Source organism: Myotis daubentonii, chromosome 13 (assembly GCF_963259705.1).
Source record: "Myotis daubentonii chromosome 13, mMyoDau2.1, whole genome shotgun sequence".
Lineage (NCBI taxonomy): Eukaryota > Metazoa > Chordata > Mammalia > Chiroptera > Vespertilionidae > Myotis > Myotis daubentonii.
This window is the reverse complement of record NC_081852.1, coordinates 30696827-30723851: the sequence shown is the minus strand read 5'-3', so window position 1 is coordinate 30723851 and position 27025 is coordinate 30696827. Positions and strand designations below refer to the sequence as shown.

The 27025-nt window shown below is 32.0% G+C and overlaps 2 protein-coding genes across 6 annotated transcripts in view; one reads left to right on the top strand and one right to left on the bottom strand.

Moving 5' to 3' along the window:
* Positions 1-25529, top strand: part of PHYHIPL (phytanoyl-CoA 2-hydroxylase interacting protein like) — a 27722-nt gene extending 2193 nt beyond the window's left edge. The window contains exons 1-5 of one of the 2 annotated variants that reach the window (XM_059662670.1): positions 9239-9258; positions 18334-18530; positions 19661-19835; positions 21568-21685; positions 24450-25529. In XM_059662670.1, the coding sequence (XP_059518653.1) occupies positions 18366-18530; positions 19661-19835; positions 21568-21685; positions 24450-24984 (993 nt within the window). In that variant the 5' untranslated portion in view covers positions 9239-9258; positions 18334-18365 and the 3' untranslated portion in view covers positions 24985-25529. Of the gene's footprint in view, positions 1-9238; positions 9259-18333; positions 18531-19660; positions 19836-21567; positions 21686-24449 lie in introns of those variants that run through there. The other variant, XM_059662669.1, reaches the window with a different exon arrangement.
* Positions 25515-27025, bottom strand: part of FAM13C (family with sequence similarity 13 member C) — a 128198-nt gene continuing 126687 nt past the window's right edge. For all 4 annotated transcript variants that reach the window (XM_059662666.1, XM_059662667.1, XM_059662665.1 and 1 more), the window contains one exon: positions 25515-27025. In XM_059662666.1, the coding sequence (XP_059518649.1) occupies positions 26902-27025 (124 nt within the window). In that variant the 3' untranslated portion in view covers positions 25515-26901.

Below are 27025 nucleotides of genomic sequence, written 5' to 3'. Positions count from 1 at the left end.
ACAAAGTTAATAGTGTAGAGTGCAAAAATAATGCTGCATATATTGTGGTCTCTTTTAGAATGGTAGCTATTATATTTTGGTGGTATTTTTTAGTTGTATCAGTTCACAATATTGATTCTGAAAAATGAGTAAGTTATGTAACATTTAATTTTGAGGTGGGGTGCTGGCACTAGGCAATATCTATGAAAATTACTACTTATTTACAGACTTTTAGTTGATTAAATATAAATTAAATAGGGTTTCATTTTATAAAATAGCTTATACCTACAGATCTACCTACACCTCTATTAAAAGATGTGAAAAATTAGGAAATAGGTTGCTCAGAGATGTTGTTTAAATGTTTACTTTTTTATTTTGTGACTATACCTGTCAATTCCACAAATGTTAAGTTGACTTCATAAGAATAATTTAAAAGAGATACTATAGTTGTTTTATAGAACAATTTAAAAATGTTGCATTAAATTTGTCAACCAGACCTTATTTATCATAATTTTATATTAAGAAATTTTCAGCTAGATAGATGCTGTTTGCTTCCTTCACTTCCAACCTCTCACTTCTTCTCAGGTCTCATCATTTTACTTCTGTAAATATATAACATAGAAAGATTAGGATGTGGCAAAACATTTATGTGCTTAAGTACATAGTAAGTGCTGTATTGTGCTGTATGATCATAGAAACACATTTGTCTAATTTGCTCTTTACTTTTCTCACTATTTCACTCTATTGACCTGACAATAGGAAAAATGGGAGCAACATGAATTTCTTGGAAGTGGAATAAAACAGAAAAGGAGAACATATTATTATTAAATATACATTTCCTTTTACCCTCTCCACTTGTAGATGTTTTCATTTTATGATGTTTTGCATGTTACATCAACTAAGAGCTATAGTTGCTGGTAAACATACTGTATGTCTTATTTTTCCTTGGCTCTCTTTTATATTTTTTTGTCTGTCACTTGCCTGTTTTCTTATAAATTAACGTGTGCATTATTAGTTACAATTCACAATGTTTCTTTATTTCATAGTTTCTCAAAGTATTTAATAGTCTGTGAAATAGTCATATAATTCTTTTAATGAAGTTAGAAGGTTCTTATACACTCACATATTATCTCATTGTGCTTTTATCCTAGGCATGTGATCTTTGGTTCCTAGTTCATGGTCCCTGCCTGGATGTTACTTGTAGTTCAAAATGATGATACCTGATAGACTTCTATTGGGAAAGCTAGGTAGATGTGCTGTAGATATAGTAGTTTGCATAATCTCTATTCTAAGTACAAGAGTATTTCTGTTCCTCCTTTCTGCTGTGTTGAAGTATCCTCAAGTTGCATATGTAATGTACTTTAATTGTGGCTTTCAAAAAAACTGAAGGGGAAAGAAAGCATTAACTTCTCATATGCAAGCATCAATAATATGAGAAACCATCTCCAGTTTGTTTCTTCATATAGATACTTCAGACTCTAATTTACAGATGATAAGATAAAATAGCCCCTACTCACACATAGAATTCTACATTACTTGTACTTTTCATTGTTTTCATCATGCATATGTATATAGAAGCTTTCTTTTCTTGCTGAAAGGAACGATTTATCCATATGTTGCTTTACATGCATCCTAGCTCCCTGTACTCTTGTGTGACTGATGTGTCATAAGTATAATAGTAAGGGAGAAAATACAAAAATAATTTGTTGTATAGCATTTAAATCCATCCCCAAGGTTTCCTAGCTTTAACAGTATTATTTCCATGATCTAGGCATTTTATGACCCTCTAGATATGGCTTATGGAGTTTATGATGCTAGTAGTCAGCAGGGGAACATGCTTTAAAGAAATTGCACATACAGACACTGACAGATTTCCCTGTCTTTGTCTCTAACAATAGTTTTGTGGAGGAAAAGAAAGGTTTCCTCCTTTTTACATAGTTTAAAAAAAGATAAATTTCTTTAAATTTGTACATTATCCTATCCATTTAAGTTATAAATCAGCTGGGACTTCCTTCTTTATGCTTATTGACATGTGAATTAAACAAATTTTAACTTTGAAAACATAAGGTAACATGAAATGCTTCGTAGCATGTTTAGTTTATCTCTGCTGTATTAGGTAATCCTTAGTGACATTTTCTGAAGCAACATCTAGGAGGAGTTCCCATAACTGTTACCTTTAATAGTACAGGAATGTGAGGTCTCACTGGCATACATATAGCATAGTGATAATACCATCTTAGAATCAGAAAGACCTCTACAGAATATTGACCTTTTTATAGATATGTTTGTTATCTTAAGCAAATTACTTAACCTTTGGTTAGCCTCAAGCTTTCTCATTTTAAATGGATATAATAATGTTGATCCTGTAGGATTGTTAAAATAATTAAATGAATTATTATGTATCTTTTCTCAAGTTTTGACACAAAATAGAGAATAATTATTATTATAAATGGAATATTATTCTCTGCATACATTCCTGAGGTGAACTGCTTTTTATTTTATTTTTTGCCAATGTTTTGATCCTTTTTTTTTTTTTCATTTCAGTTGTGTTTTATTTACTTGGTAAATACTTCTTATGTCAATTTAACTTCATGAGTAATAAATGGAAACTGTAAATCTGAATTTTAAAAGCATAGTTACAATATTCTATCCTTTGCTCACATTTTCCTATCCCATCAGACATATCCTTGTCAGCCTTAACCTTGCAAGCTCTTTTCAGCTTCTGCTTCACATCTACTGTTTGCTGCATTTCGTGTGCCTTGTGACTTTGATTCCTGCTTTGGGTAGGTGTTTGCATCCGAACCGTTCTCTGTTCTCGATTTAACAATTTTTTTCCTTATGATTTTTTCCTAAGGATAGCTCTGTACTACCATATGTGATCTCTGTATTCATTTCTTTGACCCAGATATGACTGTAGAGATACTGTAAATTTTCATTAGTGACTATGAAACAAAACAAAAATAAAATAAAAAAACGAAAAGAAACAAACTTGAAAAAAGCTTTAAGACCATCAGATTATGTTAAACCAATTCATATTCCTAGTAGGGTTTCTAATTCATTCCCAGTGAAGAACAGGAAATTATTAGAATAAAAGTCTCATCAAAGGAGATGTGACCAGACTCCCTCCAGTGGTAGAGTGACTGATGTGTCATGAGTAGTAACACTGGCAACTTCCTTTGTTGCATAGGTAAGCCAGTCAGAAATTCTCTCCATAGAACACTATCTAGAAAACCTCCAAGTCACTTGTTTTTTGCTGCTGATATTTTCCCCTCTTTATATTGTTTACGAATTACTTAAATTCAGTTTACTACTCTAAACCATTTCCCTCATTCTGTAACTGTTTAAAAGATTTTATTATTACTAGGCATTAGTTAAATGGTCTTATTTATCAGGCTATATTTTATTCAAACATTGGAAAGTAAGGTTAGTATTTGGGGAAGATTTCTAGCAAAAATATATAGAAGTGTTGAAGAATCTTGACAGAAAACAGGTAGGCAGCATAGAGTGTTCCCTATATGTAATGACAGTGAGTGGCAATGGTATAAAAGAAATAACAAAATAATTACTAAGACTGTGATTGAATTTTCAAGCAAATGGAAACTTATCAGGAGTCACTTAGAATTTTAAGTCTGGGAAATCAGAAGAGTCACTGACTGGAAAGAAAACAAGGAGAAATAAAATAATATTAAGACCCCGTGATGACAATTTTTTTCACCTCAAATTTTCGTTCCCAGTGAAAATGCAAACGTGTCCTAAGCCCTTTTCCAGGAGCACTTCCCTCTCTCACAGAAATCATATTTGCAGAACAATAGTACATGCTGCCTTCTCATTATTGTTTCGATGTGAATGCCCCTCAGAGAACCACTTACATTCTTTTTAGACTTGTTTCACTCCATTCCTGTTCTTCAAAGGCAGTTACTCATAGTCCAATGATAACGTTTTTGAGAATCATTACTAGACAAAAACCAACCACTTGATACTTTATAGAAGAGTGTGAACTAGAAATTTTTTAGTAATCTCTGTAAAGTTAGTTTTAGAGTCAGGAGAGTTTTCAGAGGGATTTAGCAATAATGTTTACGTTAAGACATTTTGAATCTAACTGTAAGACTCCCTTGGAAACCTATTAAACACTTAGAAATTTCTATTGTGTTCTGAGGGAAAGAGTTGTAGAATGAGGAAGAGAATTGTTCACAGAACTATACATTCCACTAGTGAGACCAGAACTTAGGTGTAAAAAGGAAGGTTAGGATTTGACTTGAGTTTTAGAGTGCCTCACCTCTTGAAGGAAAGGAGTGAACATATGCTGGGGAACCCCAAAGATGAAATAAATCTATATTCCAGGTTTGTTAAAAATGGAAACAAGAGCTCTGCATTTTGAAGTTGCCCAATAGATATAGTTAAGCAAAAAGCATCCTACTCTGAATTGTGGTTAGTTTTGTCTGTGATGTTATGACTATTTGGGCCAAGTTTGTGATTCACTTTAAAAGGGTTGCTCTGTGGGGATTATTGCACATATATTACTTGTTGCAGTGATGTGGCAATTAATGTAAAAAAAATCTCTAGATCTCTTTTTTTATGGCCAGTGGGAATGCTGCTATCTAATAATAGTATGAAAGGCTTATAGCTTTCCTAGACATATGGTATTAAAGAAAAGGCACAATATTTTTTTCAATATACTTACTTTGATTTTCTTGAAAAATAGTGTCTTATCTTCTGTAAGCCTGAATATTGACGAATGTCTCAAAGTCTTAAAGTCTTTCCATTTAAAAAGCTGATGATAAATGCAAACAACAATGATAATTTTTGAGCACCTAGTGTGTGATAGTTTTTTTAATGATTGTACATTTGTATTATAAATAATGATGCAGAACAGGATCAACGAGTTATGGTCCTTGGGCCAAATCTGAAAACCTGTTGCCAGTTTTTGTAAGTAAAATTTCATTGGAACATAGCCATACCCATTTGTTTACATGTTGTCTATGGCTGTTTTCTTGCTGCAACAGCAGAGTTGAGTAGCTGTGACAGCAGACCACATAGCCCACAAACCTCAAAATACTTATTATTTGCTTCTTTACAGAAAACAGTTGCCAACTCCTAATGTCGAGGATTGAGAAAATAAATTAACCTCTCTTGATAGGAATAAATATATTGAAAGAAGAGTTTCTGAAGAAAAAAAGTACAATTATTTTGCTTTTATATGTTACCAGGGTTTTGAGATTATGCAGATTGGGCAGAGAGCTGAAGAAAGCTGAAAAGCTTTACCAGGCAATAGGATAGCTCTTTTAAAGATGGAGTCAGTTAAAGATGGGTAGCCATCTGTGCCATTGTGTCTGATAGGCAGTAAGAGAAACAAGTCCTAATTATAACTCGAAATTGTCTTCATATGAATAACTTTAGAAGTAAATATTAGTTATGCATTAGTATTTTCAGGTATTATAATTCTAGTAATAGCTATGTTTTAAAGTTGAAAAATTATGATGTAAACTTTCAGAAATATGGATAGATTTGATGCATATTACAGAAATTTATATATATTTTTTTCCTTATAAACCAAATACTCATTGAGTCAAACAAGATCTTATCTTCCTATCTTTTATCTCTACTGTAATACTTCTTAGTCTGCGTTTTTGTGGTTTCTAATCTATCATTGACTGATTACTTATAAAAATATAATTAAAATGAATTATTAGAGAAATGAAATTTAAAAGATCCAAAAAGATTCAATCGATATAAAATTCCTATAAAATTCCTAAGAAAGTCTCTAAATGCTTAATCATAACTTTTATATTTATCACATCGCAGACTGGCAAATAGGTTGCAGACCATAATTTGAGTATATTGGCTAAAGACAGTACCATTCTATTCTTATTCAATGATTAATTTTTAGGTACTAAACTTACTCTATTACTATTCTCACTTTATTTCCTTTTGTTATTTTACTTACCTTGTATTTTTACCATTTTTTGTACATGTATTCCAACCTTAAGGTATTAAGAACTTGAGGGGGAAAGGGGTGCAAAAATGAATATAACTTGGATCCTGCATTCAAAGGATTTGTTGGCATTTAAGAAGACAATATATTTAAATAACTGTAATAATATGTAGTGGTAAGTACTATAATAGTGTATAGAAGAGAAAGTGGTTAAGTCTGTCTTGAGTTTCACAGAGGAAAGGAACATTTTTTTCTGGTTATTAACTGAACTACCAAAGAAAATAGAGACAGACTTATAGATAGAAAGCAGACAGACAGTTCTGGTGAGGGGAGAAGTTGTTGGGAGGGGTGATGGGATTGAGCAAAAAAGGAAAAATAAGGGAACTCATGGACATGGACAACAGGGTGGTGGTGGTGGAGGTGGAGGTGGAAGAGGCCATAGTGGGGATAAATGGTGTTGGAAAAAATAAAAATGAAAAATAAAATTTGCCAGAAGTGGGAAAAGGCCATTTCTGGTATAGAGCATATATAAAGGCATAAAATCATGTATATTCAAGGAATCATGGCATTTAGTATTGCTCAAGGAAAGAAGTGGTCCTTATGAGAAAATATACTGAAAGGTAATTAGGACTAGCCAGATTCTGGCATGAGTTTGGATTTATCTAGTCTGAAATCTCATTAATAGATTTCAAACTTTCTAATTTGTAGAGAATCTTTTAAAAAAACAACACACATTTTGCAGAAGTAAAAATAACATTTTATTAGTATACTTTTATCCTGTAATTTCAAAATCCTAGCATTCTTCAGATAAAATCAATCAGAAGTAATGAGAAATTAAAATTGCAGTTATAGTTGAAAGTTGCTATTTTTATATCAGCCTCAACACCTGCTTTATTTTTGTACTAGAGGCTCAGTGCACAATATTCGTTTACTTGCGGGGGGGGGTCCCTCAGCCCAGCCTGTGCCCTTTCGCAGTCCGGAACCCCTTGGGGGATGTCCACCTGCCAGATTAGGCCCGCTTCTGGCTGAGGCACACTGACCACCAGGGGGCAGTTCCTGCCATGAGCACCTGCCCCCTGGTGGTCAGTGCACGTTATGGCAACCAGTCGTTCAGCTGTTTGGTCGATTTGCATATTAGCCTTTTATTATGTAGGACTTTATTTTTACTGAATTGTTCCTAGGAAATTCTGGTTCATACAGATAAGTAGTGGCAAATGGTAATGTTTTAAAACTCATTTTACATTCTCACAATACTCTTCAAATAAACTGATACAGATTTAAAGAGAAACAGTAAGATATTTTTCAATATATTTTTATTAGTTTCAGAGAGGAAGGGAGAGGGAGAGACATAGGAACATCAATGATGAGAGAGAATCATTGATCAGCTGCCTCCTGCGCACCCCCTACAGGGAATTGAGCCTGCAACCCTGGGAAATCGAACCCTTGACCTCTGGTTCATAGGTTGACACTCAGAGTAGATGTATTTTCATCTAGAGTCAAAGAGTAAGTGTTCCTTTTGGAGGGAGGTAATAGGATGGAGTCATCAGTGAGTTTAGTTTTTCATTGTTGTGGGTTTTGTGTGTTTTTTTGAGAAAATAAGTATTTTGTGATATCCTGAGATATTTGTTGATAACATTAAGAAAAAACTCATAACTTTTTGCTGATCTGTTAAATTTCAGGCAGTGGAATTTATTTTACTTTCATAGTGAATCTTAAAATTTTAAGAATCAATTTACCTACATTCATAAGTTTGGTAATATTGTAACTATATTGTCAAATTGCGTTTCTTCAACATATTAAACATCTGGTTTATCAAATTAGTTTGCCCCTTATCTTTATTTGAAAGATATCTATCAAAGGTTTTTTGATTTAATAAATAAAGTATTTTTGTTTCTTTTGAAGTATTTATATCTTGCTTCAGGATGCACGCCCACCTAAGTTTGGTATAAAAAATGAATTTGGAAATTTTATATTCATAACATTATAATTAGTTTAAAAATTTTTAATTTAAGCAATAGTCTGCATGTGATTATCTAAAACTATTTTTAAACACCTTAATATTCAGTCCTTAGTAGTGAACAATTATTACTTCATGAAAGCTGGCAATAGCTTTTACAGGAACTACCCCTCCCCCCAGATTTTAAAATTTTATTGACTTCTCTTAATATAGTCGTCTCAACACTTCTAACAGTTTCGTTGATGGTATGTAAAAAACTGATTTAGACATTAAAAATTTCTTCTCCGCCCTAACCGGTTTGGCTCAGTGGATAGAGCATCGGTCTGCGGACTGAAAGGCCCCAGGTTCGATTCCGGTCAAGGGCATGTACTTTGGTTGAGGGCACATCCCTAGTGGGAGGTGTGCAGGAAGCAGCTGATGGATGTTTCTAACTCTCTATCCCTCTCCTTTCCTCTCTGTAAAAAAATCAATAAAATATTTTTTTGAAAAAAAAAATTTCTTCTCCATTGTTTGTCATTTTACCATTCTTGCATTTTGCATTTACCTATTTGAGAAACTTCTACACATGTAATGGAGAGACCTGCCACATTCATATTATCATTCAGTTAAATTGGAAACATTATTTCAGCATTTGAATTAATCAAGTATAGGTGATGAATAATTTTGTACTCTCAGCATTTCAGACATGTACCAAGGTTTTATTTCAGTTTTTGGATAACAGTTTTATTAATTTAATTTAATATATTTATTGCAATGTCAGGCACACTTTTTTATAAAACCATGGAACTTGTCAGAGACCATATTTGCAAAAACTTGTATGAACACATATGTAATACCTTAATCAATAAAGAAAATAAAAAACAAAACAAGAAATCTAATGAAAAGTTATCACTTTTTATCAGTACAGTGTAAATTTTACTGATAGATGACTATCAATGAAATTTAGCATTGTATTTTAGCTTTTGTGAGAGCTTCCAGCATATTTATTTCATTTTGAACATAGTTGTGAGTGTAGTCAATATTAGCTGAAAAATCAAGTGGTACTAATTAATAGTAAGACTTTGAGACATCTTGGGCCAAATCAGTCTCAATACATACATGTTAACGTTTCTTAAACGTTTCTTATTGTAACTAGGTAAGTTTTATAGGTAAATTGCCTTTATTGGAAAAAGTAAAACTCTATCCCAAACTTAGAATAACTTCATCACAAATATAATTAGAATAATTAGAGAAATACACAAAATTCATAGAAAGCTCTTCTATTTGATTTGGGCTGAAAGGCCAAATATATGCACCTGAATCTTGCATGAAATGCATTGAACTCTGCTTGCAGGTACAGGTGTACACCTCAAAGATAATTGCAGGTTTGGTTTCAGACCACTACAGTAAAGTGAGTATTGCAGTAAAGTGAGTGGTAAACATTTTGCTGGTGAAGGGTCTTGCCTTCAGTTTTGAAAAAAATACATAACATCTGTGAAGCACATTAAAGCCAGTGCAAAAAAATAAAATAAAATAAGATGTGCCTGTAATAATGTGTTCATAAAATTTTATTTGAGCTTATACTTGCTGACTTGAGTTAAACAAACAAACAAACAAACATGAAACATGAACAGAGCCATAACCTTTTTATACATTATGCCATTTCTTGCTCTGAGGTAGCAGGCAAACTTTTGATGTTATCCAAAATCACATAATACAGCACAATATAATATGTGCTATTTGTATTGCAATTTTAAAAATAGTTAAAATAATTTAAAAGGAAGATAAATGATAACGTTTGCTGAACCCTTTAATGAACTCTGTATTTAAAAATATCAATAAATCATTGCTCAGGACCAATTTAAACCACTGATTCTCACCTGCAGGGCTTGTTAAACACAGATTGTTAGGTTCCACCCCCGGAGTTTCAGATTCATTAGATCTGGGGTGGAGTCAGAGGACTTGAATTTTCTAGCAAATTTCCAGATGATGCCAATATTGGTGATTCAGAGAGCACACTTGAAGAAGCACTGCTCTAGGTAGCGTGACCAAAGAAATTCTTAGGTAAGAAAGAGATACTACATATTTGGTTTTAATAAATAGTATTCTGGTATCCATCTGCGGAATGAACTGGGATAGTGAGCCCAGAAGTTTAACCACTTAAAAGGCGATTATAGATGCTAGGATTGTTAAGACAAGGCAGATAAAAATAGGGAGCAGAATTGAACAACATATATCTTAAGTAAAAATTGGTTGACTTTGTGATTAAACTAGAAGTGTGAAATACCAAAAAGGAGTTTTTGTTGATGGCTAAATTTGCTAGATTGGGTATATTTTGACACCAATAAATAAAGTAGTAATTGTTGGTTGGAGGGAATGTGAAGGAGTGGCATTGATAACAAGCTCTTCCTAAAGTGTTTTGGGGACAAGTTAGGTTTCATACACTTGTGGAATGATTACATGAAAGAGTCCAGAAAGCATGTTTAAAATATCTGTGTCCCATAGGGAGAGAGTTTGAGGATAAAGATGAAAATTTGGTAGTCCTTTTCAAGCTATTTTGTTGTTGTTGCTGCTGTTTTTATCAAGTGTTCTTTATCTTTTAGTCAGTATTTTGGATCTTGTCAAATTGTTGAATGAGCTCATTAGAGTGAGTAAATTTGAATTCTTTTTGTGGTGTCCAAAAGCACTTAAAAGTTAATTACTTTTGATATAATAATAATTTTGACTTCAGTGTGGTTATTTGGGGAAGTTCACATGAAAGAAATACAGTTGATCCAAGCTCTGTATTTGTTAGATATATCCCCCTTATTTTGACTGGAAAGAGAATTAAGTATATGATTTTCCATGTTTACTGTGGAAATACACTGGAATAATTTTTTTTTCTCCTTGGCAACATAATTTGTAGTACATAAAATAAATGAACTGCTCGAACTTAAATTAGCAGGAAAAAAATGACACTGTAGCCAAAAGAAAAACTAAAATCTTCACCAAAGCTATTTCTAAAACTTTCATACTGCACATGTATTTCCAAGGTTGTTGTTTTTTTTGTTTTGTTTTGTTTTGTTTTTTTGTTTTTACTTTGAACCTACTAATTTAAATGCTTACTAGGATATCTATTTAATACTGGCCTAAACATGACATAGTCTTAATTACACTTAATTTTTGTGTATTTTTGCAGATTCTTTGTATTTAAAATTAGATAAACCTTTCATTTTAATAAATACAGTTTTGTGTAACTTTTTCAAAATATACTAAGTATGAATGTTTGAGATTATTCTTATGTATTTTCTTCTGTTGCACTTCAGTATGTCCAATATTAATTTCCATGGAACTTTTGTTATTTTTAGTGATTTTTTTAAAGGAAAGCTTAATGACTAAAAAGCAGTGGTTCTGGAGTTTGCTGTTTATACTACTTGTTTTGCTAAATGCTCTACTTATTGAAATTATAATGATAAAATTTCGGTAATAATATTTGACCTTGAAGTAGTGATGTGTTTCAAATACCATTTAGCCACCTCTAGTAGAATTTCTACTCTGCACCATGTGTTGTAGAAGTATATCTTCATCTATATAAATATTTCTAAAAACTTATTATAGATCAACATTCACTGAACATTTTCTTCACTGACTTCATAATAATTTGAAGAATGTTTCCCCAGGTTTTTTGTTGTTTTTTTGCCTGTAGCATTAATACTTTTTTACAGTTTAAACTTTCTGATTTCAAATACCACTTAGTTTCATTATTATGTACTAATATTTTCATGAAAATCTTAAATATATTTCTCTGGATACATGCATTATGCTATTTATTTACCACAAGTAATGTGTGTGTGCATTTATGTATTTACTTATTTTTATTGCATTTTAAAATAAAGATGTGCTGTCCTTTAAGAAAATGTGATATAAAATCTAAACTTAACAAAACACATTAATCAGGGAATAAACATTTTTCCTATAATAGTGTTCTTTGTCATTTCTCTAATGTTTTCATTGTTAAGAACTTGACAAAAAAGGCAAAATGGCAGTGAAATGTAATACCAACTAAATTGTCTTAAACAATGGTTTCTTAAATTTTGTCTGAAATTTTTATGAGGGGAAGTATATACTAAACATTGGGAATGCAGATTTAACATTTTTAGCAGCTTCTATTTATAGGCCATGTGAAAGGTAGCTCCATTATAATTGTGCTGACAAATTTCAAAAGCACTGCTGCATTTGTATCATTTCCTTACGAGTTTGCACATTTCTATCAACATTTCTTTATTTTTTTTCCTTTGAACACCCAGAACTCTTGTGAAATGTCAAAAACATTGTTTTGAAGTAAAAAATGACTCCTAAGAAAGCTAAGTGTGATGATGTAAGAAAAAAGAAATGAGAAAAAGGATTTCACCTAAAATAGTTTTTGTTAAATTAAAAAGTAGTTTTGCAGCACTGGCTGTCTGGCTAAGTTGGTTAGTGTCAACCCATATACAAAAAAAAAAAAAAAAAAAAAAAAAAGGTTGCAGGTTCAATTCACAACCAGGGTACATATCTAGGTTTCAGGTTCAGTTCCCAGTTGAGGCACATACAAGAGGCAACCGATAACTGTTTCTCACTGGCATTGATGTTTCCCTCCCTTCCTCTCTCTCTGAAATCAATAGAAACATATCCTTGGGTGAGTATTTTTTAAAAATTTGCAAATTTTTGTTTTTGACTAATTTTATTATATTAACATAAGGTATCATAACTTATTTTGCTTTTAAAATAAACTTTATTGTCTTGTATTATCAGTAAGGGTCTGTGAATGGCTTCCTTCTATTTGTTGTACTCAATTTTTTATGGGGGAATTATATACTTTGCATTTACAATGTAAGGAAATTCAAAAGTGTTGTGTAAATGCCTTGAGTATATTTTGTATGAATCCAAGGTCACATAAGATAATCAATTGGACCGTAGAATATAGTAATAGAACTTCCATTAATATTTATTTTGTCTTAAGTTTGATTAGTCTTACCTACATAGGTTAATACTTGGTACATCAAATAACCATGTAGACTGTATGTACATGGAGTACCCTTGTATAATTAGAGTATGGAATTGAGAAATGAAAAATATTAGTGTTTAGTAGAACACCTACTGATGTACTTTCCTGCATTCTGATGTACCTGTTTTTTGTGTGTGATATCTTCTCCAATTGTGATTGCCTTAAAACCAAGTATTTAAATAAATTGAATTTAGAGCTGGCCATTTGAATTGCTATATCACAAAATATTAAACCAAGATTATCAAAATAAAAACACATATTTGTATACTTTTTAAGTAATAAATATAAATTTAATTATATGTATTTTATGTATTTTATCATTCTAAATTTTTATTTTGTCCATAGTCTATAATCTTTAGATTGCTTTGAATAGTATGAACATTTTAATAATATTAACTCTTCCAATCCATGAGCATGAAGTATTTTTCCATTTATTTGATCTTCAATTTCTTTCATTAGAGTTTTATTGGTTTTTACTGTACAGATTTTTCCCATCCTTGGTTAAATTAGTTTATACTTATTTCATTCTTTTTGATGCATTTGGAAATGGAATTGCTTTCTTAACTTCTTTCTGTTTCTTTTAATTTCTTGTTATTAGTGTATAGAAATACAACGATTTCTGCATATTTGATTGTGAATCCTGCAAATTTACAGTATTTGTTTATTCAAACAATTTTATGTAGCCTTTAGCATTTTTCTTTGTATAATATCATGCCATCTGCAAATAGTGACAGTTTTACTTCTTTCTTCCAATGTGGGTGCCTTTTATTTTTCTTCTTGCCTAATTACTCTAGTTAGGCTTCCTAGTGCTGTGTTGAATAAAAGTGATGAGAGTAGGCAGTCCTTGCCTTGTTCCTGAGAGATACAGTAAGGGGAGAACTGAAACGTATCCATTGGATTTGTTACCATGGAGTGTATTGTGACATGACAAGAGGACTTCTGTTGGAATGGTACAGGCAGAAACTAGACTTGACTGGTTTTAAGAGTGCATAGGAGGTGAAGAAATGGAGATAACTTAACACATTTTGGATGATGTTCTCAGAGAAGGATGTATAAGAGTAAGTGTTTTAAAAATGTATGTGTGTGTGTGTTTTCTAGATTGTACTATATGCTACTTGAAAGTATGAACTCTAGTGTCTCTAACTCATCTTTGAATCTTCTTGCACTTATGCATTCAATAATGATTATTGAACATACAGGGTGGGCAAAAAGTAGGTTTACAGTTATAATACAAATAAATAATGCAATAATTAATAAATAATAAAAGAATAAATTGCTTAATGTACTCACAACTGTAAACCGACTTTTGTCAACCCTTGTATGTCAATTAGCCTTCTAATTATGAGAAGAGTTTTGTTTTGCTATTAATATTTATTTTGCTACTCTTGGAGGAGATTCTAATACTCAAAATTTATATAGTTACTAATGGAAAATTGCTTTTGCCTTTTCATAACCTTGAGATAAAAAGTAATATATACAACCCTACCTCTTAAAAAACACTATCTCCAATATTTATTTTGCAACTGAGGCACTTTTTAGTCTTCAGGTATAGAGAATTTGAAGTGATGAGGGAAGTGGTCTATTTTTATTTAGGAAAATAAATTTCAGTGTGCTGATCAACTTTATAATAATGCTCTAAATACAAATAAAGTCTCAGTTTTTTAAAAAAAACATTATGATACAATAGCTTCTCTACTGTTTTCAATTATACTTGCTAGTGAAAACAAACAAAATAAAATAATTTGTCAATAACTATTATGTATGTTTTGAAACTCCAATTTTTAAATTTCTGGTGCAGAGAAAAATGTACACCTTTCTTCCTAATTTTTCTTCATGAAGTACAATTGTGGTATCTGTATTTCAAAGAAATGTTTGCTCTTGAAATGTTTTAACTGTTTCTGTGCATACTGATAACTGATTATATTGTCAAGTTATTCTACATTAAATTTTTTTGCATAAAGTTACTGTAGTTACAATAACTATTTATAAAGTTATTATATTTAGATACAAAACTTTATTTGTAATCTATTCTTCAAAGTTAATCTCAAGCCACATCTCTGAAAGCCCATCCTGATGACTCCAGAGTATCCAGATAGCTTCCTTCAGAACTGTTATAACATTTTGTCAGATTCTTCTATTTTACCCTATGTCTATGTTGCATGGGCTTTGGAATAAAACAAGACTTTCATATCTTTGCCACTTCTAGTTATCTGATCTTAGGAAAGGTTGCCTAAATTATTTGTACTCAAGTGATTCCCACTAAAAATGGGGAGAATGATATTCAATATATCAGGAGAGAGGAATTTATCTGGAAACTAAGCTCCAAGGGCCCTTTCACTTGTACTTGTTTCTAGTACTTGATTTTGTACCCCCAATTTTGTATTGTTTTTTCCCAAATAGGACACCCCAAACTGTATAACTTCAGACACTTCAAAATTTGGATCCATCCATGTCTATAATAAGAAAAAAATTCATATATGGAGTCCCAACATATTCAGAAACAAGGACAGCTACTTAAGCAAATATCTTAGCTTGGAGACTTGGGTGACTCACAGAACTGGCAGTGGCACCTCTGAGTTTGATTTCAATGAAATTTATACAAATCTTATAAAATTATTCATTCAGTAGTCAACTAGAAGGTAACATTTAGTGAAAAGAGAGTATTTTATCTTAGTTTAAGTTCAGAAAGTTTATGCTAACATAATACCTGAATTTCTTTGTTTTTCTGGTAGGCATGCTTAAAAAGAACTATTTCTCAAGTGAAGGTAAGAATGATGAAAGCTATTAAATGTATTTAATAGGAAGCATTATTATACATTCCATTTTTCTAACGTTTTATTATGAATCATAAGTACATTCAAGCTATCTAAATTTTAGTCTATAAATTGAATAGTGATATATAATATATAATTTATGTGCCATAATTTATTTTTCTCCACATTTGTCCTTTCATTGCTAAGCACAATACTTTATACAAAACTTTACGCAAATAAAGTTTTGTAACTAAATGTAATAACTTTCTCTGCTAAAACGGTGACCAAGAAGACTATTTATTAAAGCAAAATGCTCTGCTCCTGCATCAGATGACACCTACTGAGAAATAGAAACATTCTCTCCTTCAGTCCTTTAGATTTTGAGAGTTTCGACCTCCCTGAAGAACACCAGATTGCATAGCCACCCGCCCCCCTTGAATGGAGTACCTCAAAAATTGAAAAGCTGTTAACACCTTGCCCCCCTTCACTCCTGAAGATGCCCTCTCCACTGGGGGAGTCTAATCCGTTGCAGTCTCCCTCGAGCATTCTGTGGACTGTGAACGTTGAGTTGCCACCTGTTTGCCATGACTTAGAGATTTAAGTTTCTTGTGTGTATGTCTTAATAGTTTAACAGATTCTTCTTTTACAAAAAAGAACTGGGACTATGATAAGGGACTTGAAAATGAAGATTCTTGATATAACAAATCCTTTATATAAGTTTGAGCTTTATATTGTTCTGAATGTGTAAATGAGCAAAAGTTTCCACATTTCAGTAATTTATATCTCAAGTTTTAATAATAAGTACAAATGTATAAAAAAAAGTATTCTAGGAAATAATCAAGTATTTGTTATTTTAAGGTTGAATAAAATAACAATAGGGTAAGTATAAGTGGCAAAAGGTAGTGTTTTTTTTATTTTATTGATTTTTTTTTTACAGAGAGGAAGGGAGAGGGGATAGAGAGTTAGAAACATCGATGAGAGAGAAACATTGATCAGCTGCCTCCTGCACACCCCCTACTGGGGATGTGCCCACAACCAAGGTACATGCCCTTGACCTGAATCGAACCTGGGACCCTTCAGTCTGCAGGCCGATGCTCAATCCACTGAGCCAAACTGGTTAGGCAAAAAGTGTTTTATATAGTGTTAATATTTCAGAGTACTTTTATTAAATTGCATCAAATACAAAATAGCTTTACTTTTCTCTATATGATCTTAAATAACAATTTTTTCACTCAGTTGTGAAATTATATGGACAGTCATAATCCAAACAAGTTCTACAGATATTTCTATCATTACAGTCCAGAAAGATTTTCATTAGTGTTGCTTATATTTTAAACATAATTACAATCAGGATAACAGGTTTAAACATAGGCTTTTTTGAATAGAGCAAAAATTACTAACATTCGAGTATTTATTGCCTTTCCCTTTCCTAAGGCCATTAAAAACATTTGGCTTGCTATCTTCCCTTCCTTTGACTTTTGCATGACTTTCCAAAAGCAATTTGGAAATTCTTGAGGTCAGGTGGGGAGGGATGAAAAAGATGGGGGAGTAATTTTTCTGGGAGTTTTACTGGAGAGGGAACCTGGTAAAACTCGAGTGTGAGGGATGTACATAGAATAAGGATTTTAAAAAGCATTGTTCAAAAAATGATTTTTTTTCCAAAAAAGTTATTTTGAAATTAGTTTCTATTGTCATTGGGTACCTCTGGCTACAACACAGCTTGAAATGAGACAACATATGTCAAAGATTTAATAATACTGGGAATTGTCAAAAGTTTTATATCAGTAATTGAAATGGGAGTGTGGGGGCACACTTTTATTTATGTTGGCTTGGGGGAAGGGAGCATGGGAAGGATGAGTGGAGTAAAATTTGATTCAGGGTGTCGTTCCAATATATAAAACAAACTTGGCAAATCTGTTTCCATCATACTTTTAGCCAAATTGATAGCATTTGCTCTAAGCGGAAATGTAGGATGCAGTCATTAAAGTGACCAGATGTCAGATCAGTTCTTCAGGATTTTACTATCAATCAAGATAGCAGTTTTTTCTTTCCTAGCTTTATCTGTTGTTTTAGCACTCAAAATTAAATTTATCCAGCTACAACAAATGAAGAGTCCTAGAGTAATTCTTGACAGTAACTTGCAAGGGAATGGTCTTTAATATTACTTGTATATGTAGTATAAATATTACATGCTATTCTGTATATAAATTTCCAAAAGGGAAAAGGAGAGCAATTTTTATAGACTGCCACTGGTACCTCATAGATTTTTTTTAAAGAAACAGTTTTTTGACTGGACTCTTCATATAAACATTTCTGACTTCACCTAGCTTAAAACACCTGATATTTAATTTAGAATTCATTAGTCATATAGGAATAATGGTCTCTTGGGGCTTTTCAGATGGAAACTACCATGTAAGGCTAATCTTTTATAGACTGGAAAGATAGATTACCACTGTTTTTATTTTCATTCTGTGAAAGCAGAAATTGGAAAAGTAAATTGAAAATGTAGAATTGGTAAAGACTAATTAGTTATGCTTTTTATTGGTAATATGACCTTTTACTGTCATTAACACTCATATTACTTCATGAGCAAAATGAAATCTCAAAGTTAGTAATTAGGTAGTTTTGAATTCAGAAATATGTACACAGCTTGCAAACTGTAAAAATCCATTGGTTGGAAACTAACTATATGTGCATTGTTTTCTTGCAGGGAACAAATCACAAGACAGTGGCATAGCTGAGATGGAAGAACTTCCAGTACCACATAACATCAAAATAAGCAACATTACATGTGACTCATTCAAGATTTCATGGGAAATGGATTCCAAATCAAAGGACCGTATTACACACTATTTCATTGACCTCAACAAGAAAGAGAACAAGAATTCCAATAAATTTAAACACAAGGTAAAATCCTAATACGCTTATATTAGCATCTTAAAAACTTTCTAAGTATGAGGACATTTTCAAAGAAGGAATAATGTTCTATTACTTACTTATATATAATGCATTTAACATTGGGAAAAATAAAAATTACATCTCAGTTAAAAAACCTATCCCTCTATGAAATTTTGTAAGAAAATGGAATGCCAAGTATATTGTTAAAATACAGTTTTTCTCAAAAAAAGGTAAAATCATGACTCACACAGACATAAAAAATGAACAGATGTTAAAGATTTTATTTCACTTATTGATGAGGTATAACAACCAGTTCAAAGAATAATCCAAAGAAAAGACAATCAGGATATTGAAATGAATGTGTAAAGTAGAGACAAAACTGTTTTGGGTTGGAGGAGAAAGCAAAGGCAGGAGTGGAGGGTTGTGTGTACTCCCACCCCCACTTAACAGAATTCATTTGCATGTATTTAGACAAGAATAACTGAATTGTTATAAGCTATCTAAAAATTACAGAGTGGTAAAATATCTTCCACAGAATCAGAAGATAGCCAGAAGGGTGTGAGATAGGTGATGGATAGTTTTTTATTGAAGCACACATTTTCCCCTATGTTAACTGCCAAAATAGGAATGTGAAAGAGCTTATAAACTTTAGGGTGTTTGTTAAAATACTTTAGGGCTAAAAATTGTTTTATGTAGTCTTTGTTTTATGGTTTGAGAATGAAAATTATCCTTTAGTTGTTTCAGAAATGTAACACTTCTCTGATATTCTCATGTTACCTACTTAACATGTATCTTCTCTATTACATATCTCCCTTCATAAATAACTACAAAATGAATAATAATTACCTGGTTGAAGTATTTTTTCTTATGTTTCAGTAATTTTACTGATGATGGTCTGGTTTTTTTATACTGATACTAAGTTTAATTTGACAAATCTTTTGAAAGAACTGTCTTATTTTGTCTGGAAATTTTGCATTTTACTAGATATACAGTTATACATACTAACTATAAATGAGGATTATACTGCAGATAATGTAATAGAACAAGAGAAGTCATTGTATTTACTGTGTTCCAATTCTGATTCTGCTTCCTTTGCCCCTCCTTCTCTCCCTCCCTCCTTCCCTTCTTTCCTTCCCTAGGATGTTCCAACAAAATTAGTGGCAAAAGCTGTTCCCTTGCCAATGACTGTCCGTGGACATTGGTTTCTGAGCCCAAGAACGGAGTATACGGTAGCAGTGCAGACTGCCTCAAAACAAGTTGATGGTGATTATGTTGTGTCTGAATGGAGTGAAATTATAGAATTCTGCACAGCAGGTAAGAGAAGAAGAAAAAATGTTTAATAATTCCTATAAAGCTAATTATAGAAAAATTTATTTTTTGTAATTATAAGGTGATATGTATCGCAAAGATCGTTGTTGCATTGATCTATGCGGAAACCCTTTGGCATTTCTAGTTCAGAAATTTATATCTATCAATTGATACACACATTTATTCTATAATCTATTTAATATATGTCTGCTTTATTTCTATGTATATGAAGACCTTATGTCTTTTGTTTAGAGTGATCTCCTTGTTGCTCTTATATTGAACTAAGTCCCATAATTCTTCTATAGAAGTTATAGGGTAAGTAATAAGGAAAATGCCAGCTTTTAAATGTGCCACAAAACTTTTTTCTATTTTGCATCTTTATTTCCATTGAGTAAAATGTAAGAGGAACTTAAACTGTTTAAAGTTTGTTTCATTTTATCAAAATAATTCAGAGACTGTTTCACCTATCTAAGCTTTATCTAGAACCTCAACTGTAAATTTTGAGAGGGCTATTTTGTATAAATAATCTTTTGATCTGGACATTTCATTCATTCAACATTTATTGAGCACATACTGTGTGCTATGCACTGTGCAAAGTATTGGAAGTAAAACAATACCACAGACTAATCTACTTCTAGCCGCCTGTGACAGATAAAACCCTGTGTTTACCCCATAATAAGTCATAGTTGTCTGTATATTTATCTCCTCCTTTAGACTCTGTGTTCTTTGAGAGGAAGAATACATTTTTATCTTTTAACCTGATCATCTAATTTTGCATGGTACTTTGTACATCTTATGTTCTAACCTAAATAAATGTTTGTTGATCCAGTGAGTAAACAAACCATGAGCAATTCAAGTAGGCTGCTTTTATTTGTAATCTTTTTGGTGAAATCTTCTGCTCACCTTCTGGTATGGGAGTTTGACAGTAATCCTCAATTTCAAAACAGAAAGTTGGCAAAAAGATCAGGTTATTTTGAGAGATGATTTAGACTTCCATAGAGTCATGTATACTCGAAATTAAAAGCCAACCAGATCTAACCTCTAAAATACTAACTGCATAAACATTTGGCAAATCATTAAACTCATAAGCCACAATTTCTGCATCATTAAAATCACCATATTTAATCTACCTTGCCAACCTCATAGATTTAGGGAGAAAATTAAATGAGTATTATTTCGACTCTCTTACATTCTATTTGCTGTTTATTTCCGATTATAAGCTTTTTAAATTCAACTTATCAGCTGATTGAAGAAAAGCTTTCATGGTGCTGATTGACATTACTTGAGTTATGCAGAGTCTGTATCCCTTAACATTTTGTTTTAGGATCTTTCATTTCAAAGCATGAAAAAAATGCAAGAGTATTCTAAAAAACAACCATAAACCATAACAAAAATATTTTTGTAGAAAAATGTGCCACACAAAGACAGTATTTTCATTCTTAAATGTAATTTCCTGTTTTCTAAGATGAATTTCCTAAAGGTGACAATGGTAACAATCTTCAATTTATTAAGTACGGTAATATTTTTTTCTCTAATCATCATTTATCCCCTCTATGCCCTCTTCCATCTTCACCAACCCTCTTCCCCCCCACAATCACCACACTGTTGTCCATGAGTTCAGTTTTTTTCTTTTTTTGCTAACTTCCTCCATCCCCCCAACAGCGCCCCCACCAGAACTGTCGCCTGCTACCTATGAATCTGTAACATTTTAATAACAAACTTTTTTTGTTATTTTCAGACTATTCAAAAGTTCATCTAACACAACTTTTGGAGAAGGCTGAAGTGATTGCAGGACGGATGCTAAAATTTTCTGTGTTTTATCGTAACCAGCACAAAGAATACTTTGACTATATTCGGTAAGGATCAAATATATATATTAGCTTTATTAAATTGTATTCAAAATTCTAGGCTTAGGTTTACCTTGAGTCTAGTTCTGGGAAATAGCAATTTTAGTCTTCTTTTCAAAATAGTGAATTATACTCTGATTTTATTTCCCAGAATAATTAAGTAGAAAAAGTTAGATCATAGGATTTTTTCCACTTCATTTAGATTCCTTTCCATAATCATTTGTAATACCAATTCCTGTCTATTTGAGTAAAAGATCTTAAACCTCCAGGATTTATATTGATGATTATTTCATGTACACACTCCTCTAATTCTCAATAACTCAGTGCCTCTGTCTCTTATCAACTACTAAATCTTCACCTCTTCTGTGGATCTCTTTAAGATGTTAAAAATGAGAGAACAAAAGAGTGATTATTTCCTGAAATATGGTGAATCAGGTGGGATTTTTAGATTTCTGCCTAGGTGGAAAGCTATCATCTGTTTTCTTAAATTATTCATGAGGATGGTTTCCTTTTTTAAATTGTTGGTTTGAGAGAGAGATCCACTTATTTATGGATTCATTAGTTGATCTTGTATGAGCCCTGACTGGGGATCGAATCCTCACCTTGGCATATCTGGACTATGCTCTCAACAACTGAGCTACCCGGCCAGCGCTCTTTTGTTTACTTTTGAATTACAGAGTTTGGCCAGTATTTCTAAGATAGCCTATGTTTAGTCTTGGGAGCAGTTTCCAAGAATTCAAAAGAATTTTAAGCAATGGGTAATTTCAATACTTACAGCCCTTTTATATTTGTATGAGAAAATTTCAGGAGAGTAAATAGGCAGATGTGTTTTGTAAAGTGAGACTACGTCTTTTAAAATAAATCCTATATATAGGTTCTAAAACTTTTAATTTATAATTAAAAATAATAGTAATCCCTATGTTATTTCTAAAAGCCTTGGTTTCATGTTAAACTCTAAAGCATTCTCAAATTGACAAGATTATTTATGAAAAATCAGGAAACTTTGTTTCATACTAGCTTCATTTTTCTTAAATCAAGATCATGGTTTCAGATTTAGATCAGCTCCAAGTTGTGAAAAATGAAAAAAATAAAGATCCTAGAGAGAGAAACTAATTTAGGTGGCCTTATTGTTCAAATGAAGTACTTTGCAATATCATATATGTTTATATATTTTGATGTCAAATCATTTCTGCCTTGTATGTTTGAATATCTTATGAATACCAAGTTTAGTTCATGACTCTTTTAGCTGGTAAATTTTCTACCCTTAAGTCTATAGAACTCATGGTGGATGCCATTCACTTACTTTAGAGAGTACAAAATGAGAGATACAACAAAATTATACCTGTCAACTGTTGGATAGAAATGACCATATATACTCACCAAGAAAGGTATTTCTTTTATTTGTTAAGCATAAAATTTTGGGGGAAAAAGATACACTATTGCCATTTTCTTCAATAGAAATAAACACATCTTTGATATTAGGTTTAGATTCCTGGGATACTGCCAATGTCTATTTTAGATGGCCACTGGAGGTCAGTATTCCTCTGATTTTCTCTGTTCTTTGGGCCCTGACCTTCTGTTTTCAGGTCCTTGAATACTCTAAAATTAGCTTCATCTGTTTCCAAAAATTCTTCCAAGAAAAAAAAAGGCAGAGCATGGAATATGCAGAGTTATTATATACGTAGTTATTCCAATATGCTAGTATTAACACTAGATTGCCCAAGGAAGTCATTTTGACTGCTTTTTAATTTCAATTAGAAAAACAATTATGTATATAAGGACACAATGTCTTAGAATTTTGTGACTTTTGTACAACATATAAATGCGTTTATTAATCATTATAGTTACCTCCCCCTCCTTCATTTCCGGTATATATATATATATATATATATATATATATATATATGTACATATATATATATGTGTGTGTGTGTGTGTGTGTGTATATATATATATATATATATATATATATATATATATATATATATATATATATATATGTTATACCTCTATTGCCCAAAAGCAGTCATTTTGACTGCTTGGGAAATTTTAAATAATCAAATGACTCTTATTATTGAATTGAGTAAATTTCTTATATGACCAGTTCGGCTCTGTATTGAAATAACAGTTTTCATTTTTTTTCGATTACCATCACATAACATACAAGTACATGATAAACTGTCGATACTTGATAAGTTGCAGTTGCTCAATAAGCTAAACTAGTACTTGTTATTCGAATCTTTATGCAGTGATACTTGTTCTAATAAGTTGTTTATTTTATTTCTTTTGAGCCCTAAATTCATGAAAGAAATGTCGAATAGAAGTGAGTTATTGGAAAAGCTAAGGAACATAAGTGAAGAGTGCTCCGATATTATTCTTTCACAATGCAGTCATTTTGACTGCTTTTGGGCAATATAGGTATATACTAAATTTCAGTCTGTCTAGTGTTAAAAATGTATTTACTAATAGGGAATTTTTTGCTGGATTTTTCCATGACAGTTATAAATTCATGTAAATTCATTTGTTTTTTTCTGAGCAGGGAATTTATTATGTTAAAGACTTCCAAGGTTTGCAACAGAACATTCTTACCTATGGTCAAGGCTAGAACTTAGCCATCTATACGTAAGGTAAAAAATGCATTCTGCTTGATGTGATATAGGACAAACATTTGGACTCTTGACTGTTGACTTTTAGGCCTATCACCATTCAAATCTATAAATCAGGAGCTTTCCCACTATTGTACCAAGCATTAACCATTTCTTCTCTCTTGCAGAGAACATCATGGGAATGCTATGCAGCCCTCTGTCAAGGATAACAGTGGCAGCCATGGCTCTCCTATCAGTGGAAAATTAGAAGGCATCTTCTTCAGCTGCAGCACTGAATTCAATACTGGGAAGCCACCCCAGGATTCACCTTACGGAAGATACAGGTTTGAGATTGCAGCAGAAAAACTTTTTAACCCCAATACTAACTTATACTTTGGGGACTTCTACTGTATGTACACTGCTTATCATTATGTGATTCTTGTTATTGCCCCTGTGGGATCACCAGGAGATGAATTTTGTAAGCAGCGTCTTCCTCAACTAAATTCCAAGGATAATAAGTTTTTGACCTGCACAGAAGAAGATGGGGTGCTGGTTTACCACCATGCCCAGGATGTCATTTTAGAAGTCATTTACACTGACCCTGTGGATCTTTCTCTGGGCACCGTGGCAGAAATCACTGGTCATCAGCTCATGAGTTTGTCTACTGCAAATGCAAAGAAAGATCCCAGCTGCAAAACCTGTAATATCAGTGTTGGACGTTAATGCCCACTTTTCGTACTCTTATTCAGTCCCTTTCTTTCCCTTAGAAGCATTGATTCTCTGTTGTCCATTTTCATTACCAGATGTTTTCCACTGAAGCATGCATTTGCCGCTATCACCAAAAGCAAACTTCCACTTTTCAAATTTCATTCAGAGCCGTTTTAGTGTTTCCTATTCCCTACCCTTCCCACGACTTTCTCTGATGAAATATCCTGTTCTCCTTCTGACACTTTATTATCTAGATGCTGCAATGTTTTTATTTTTCCTTTATGCCAAACTTAACAAAACAGTTATATAGACCGCTTTAGCAAAATACAAAAATAATGGCTTATAAATGGTGTTTAAATATGCATTCATTTTTATCTACTGAAAAAATATTGGGATAACTCCAAACCGCATGAAAAGGTGTAATTGCAGCATGAGTTAAATATTGAAGTCTAGAATTGTCAGCACTTCCAACTTGTTGTTTGACAGTGTTATTTATGTTATTTATATTAGCTAACAGGAAACAATTACTGTTTCAACATAATAAATATAATAGAAAAATATTTTATTTGTATTGTATAAAATATTTACAATCATATAGAATATATAGTTACATTTTAATAGCAATTGTACACATGTCATGAAACCATTTCCCTTATCAAAGATGTAGTTTGTAAACCTCAAACAGTTGTGTATCTATCCTGTGACAAGTAGATGACTTTAATTAAATTATGAAGGACATTATTCTGATTCATAAAAGTTACAAAATACCAGGTAAATACAGAGAAAACAATTAAGACTCTGAAATAGTCAATATTCTTCCCACCCAAACTATGTGAATTTGTTCAACATCATGCTTAAACATTACAGAAAACTGAAATACAAACATGATTGGTACAAGAGGAAACGACGACTTTTTACTTATTTTTACAAAAGCAAAAACACAACAATATAAAGTTGACGAAACAAATAAAATATTCTGGCTTTTTTTCCAAGGTGTCATAGCAAACAATTTTCAAATCTTTCATTTTATAGAGAATGAAGAAAGCTCTTTGACTTGACTTTACAAAGTATAGACCTTGGAACATTAAGAAAAATGCATATTCCCAATGAAAAAATAGTTATATAATCTTAGTAATAGTAAACAAAAAGATTAGCAATCATAGCTATAATCACATTAGCTATATACTGCAGACACTTACCTATCCAAAATACCTATTTTCAAATTTTAATACAATATTTTATTTTAATATAAACATCTGTCAGTTATAGACAAAGATAATTCACAAAGTACATGCTATCAGAATGAACTTTGGTAATCAGAAATGTAAAATTTCAATTAACATAAAATAATGTGCTATTTTTATATAGAAATAAAAAATTAGCAGTGACACATTCTATTATATTTTAGGGTACTAAAAGCCTAAGCAGACAAAGGGGACAAGGTAGATTTTTTTTATCACTTAAAAATCTATTAGAAGTTTGAAATAAATTACTTTCTTACTATCTATATTCCTTCCTACCAAAAAAGAAGAGTTTCTTTTCCTCCTCTTATTGAGTTTTTAATAAAATCATACTTTTTCCATCAGCATAAGCAGTCTTTGGACACTAAATAGACTTCCCTGAACAAATGGGTGTTTAGATTTGATAAAATATTAGATGTTTTCTGAAAATATTATACTGAACAAGTTTTCTCCTTGGCATAGAGGAAGTTGACTTTTATTTTTCTAATTATACCGTTACACATTGTATTTCCCCCCACTTAAATCTCTCTTCATCATTTTTAATTACACTTGCCATCCCTTCTTAAAAATAGCTATTACTACCACTAAAGTGCTTCAGTTTTCGTTATGTCAAGACTACTTACTCAGCAAGAATGGGAGAGGAAAATAAACTTTATCTTGGATGAAAATGATCATAAACATTTCTTAAACCTCAAATAGTTTTGGCCACATCTTGCTTGCTGATTAGGACCTCTAGTAGTCTCAGTTTGGCTTTTATGTGCTTATATTCATAGTACTCATCTGCCATGGGTATCCTATCTTCCTTTTGTGGACTT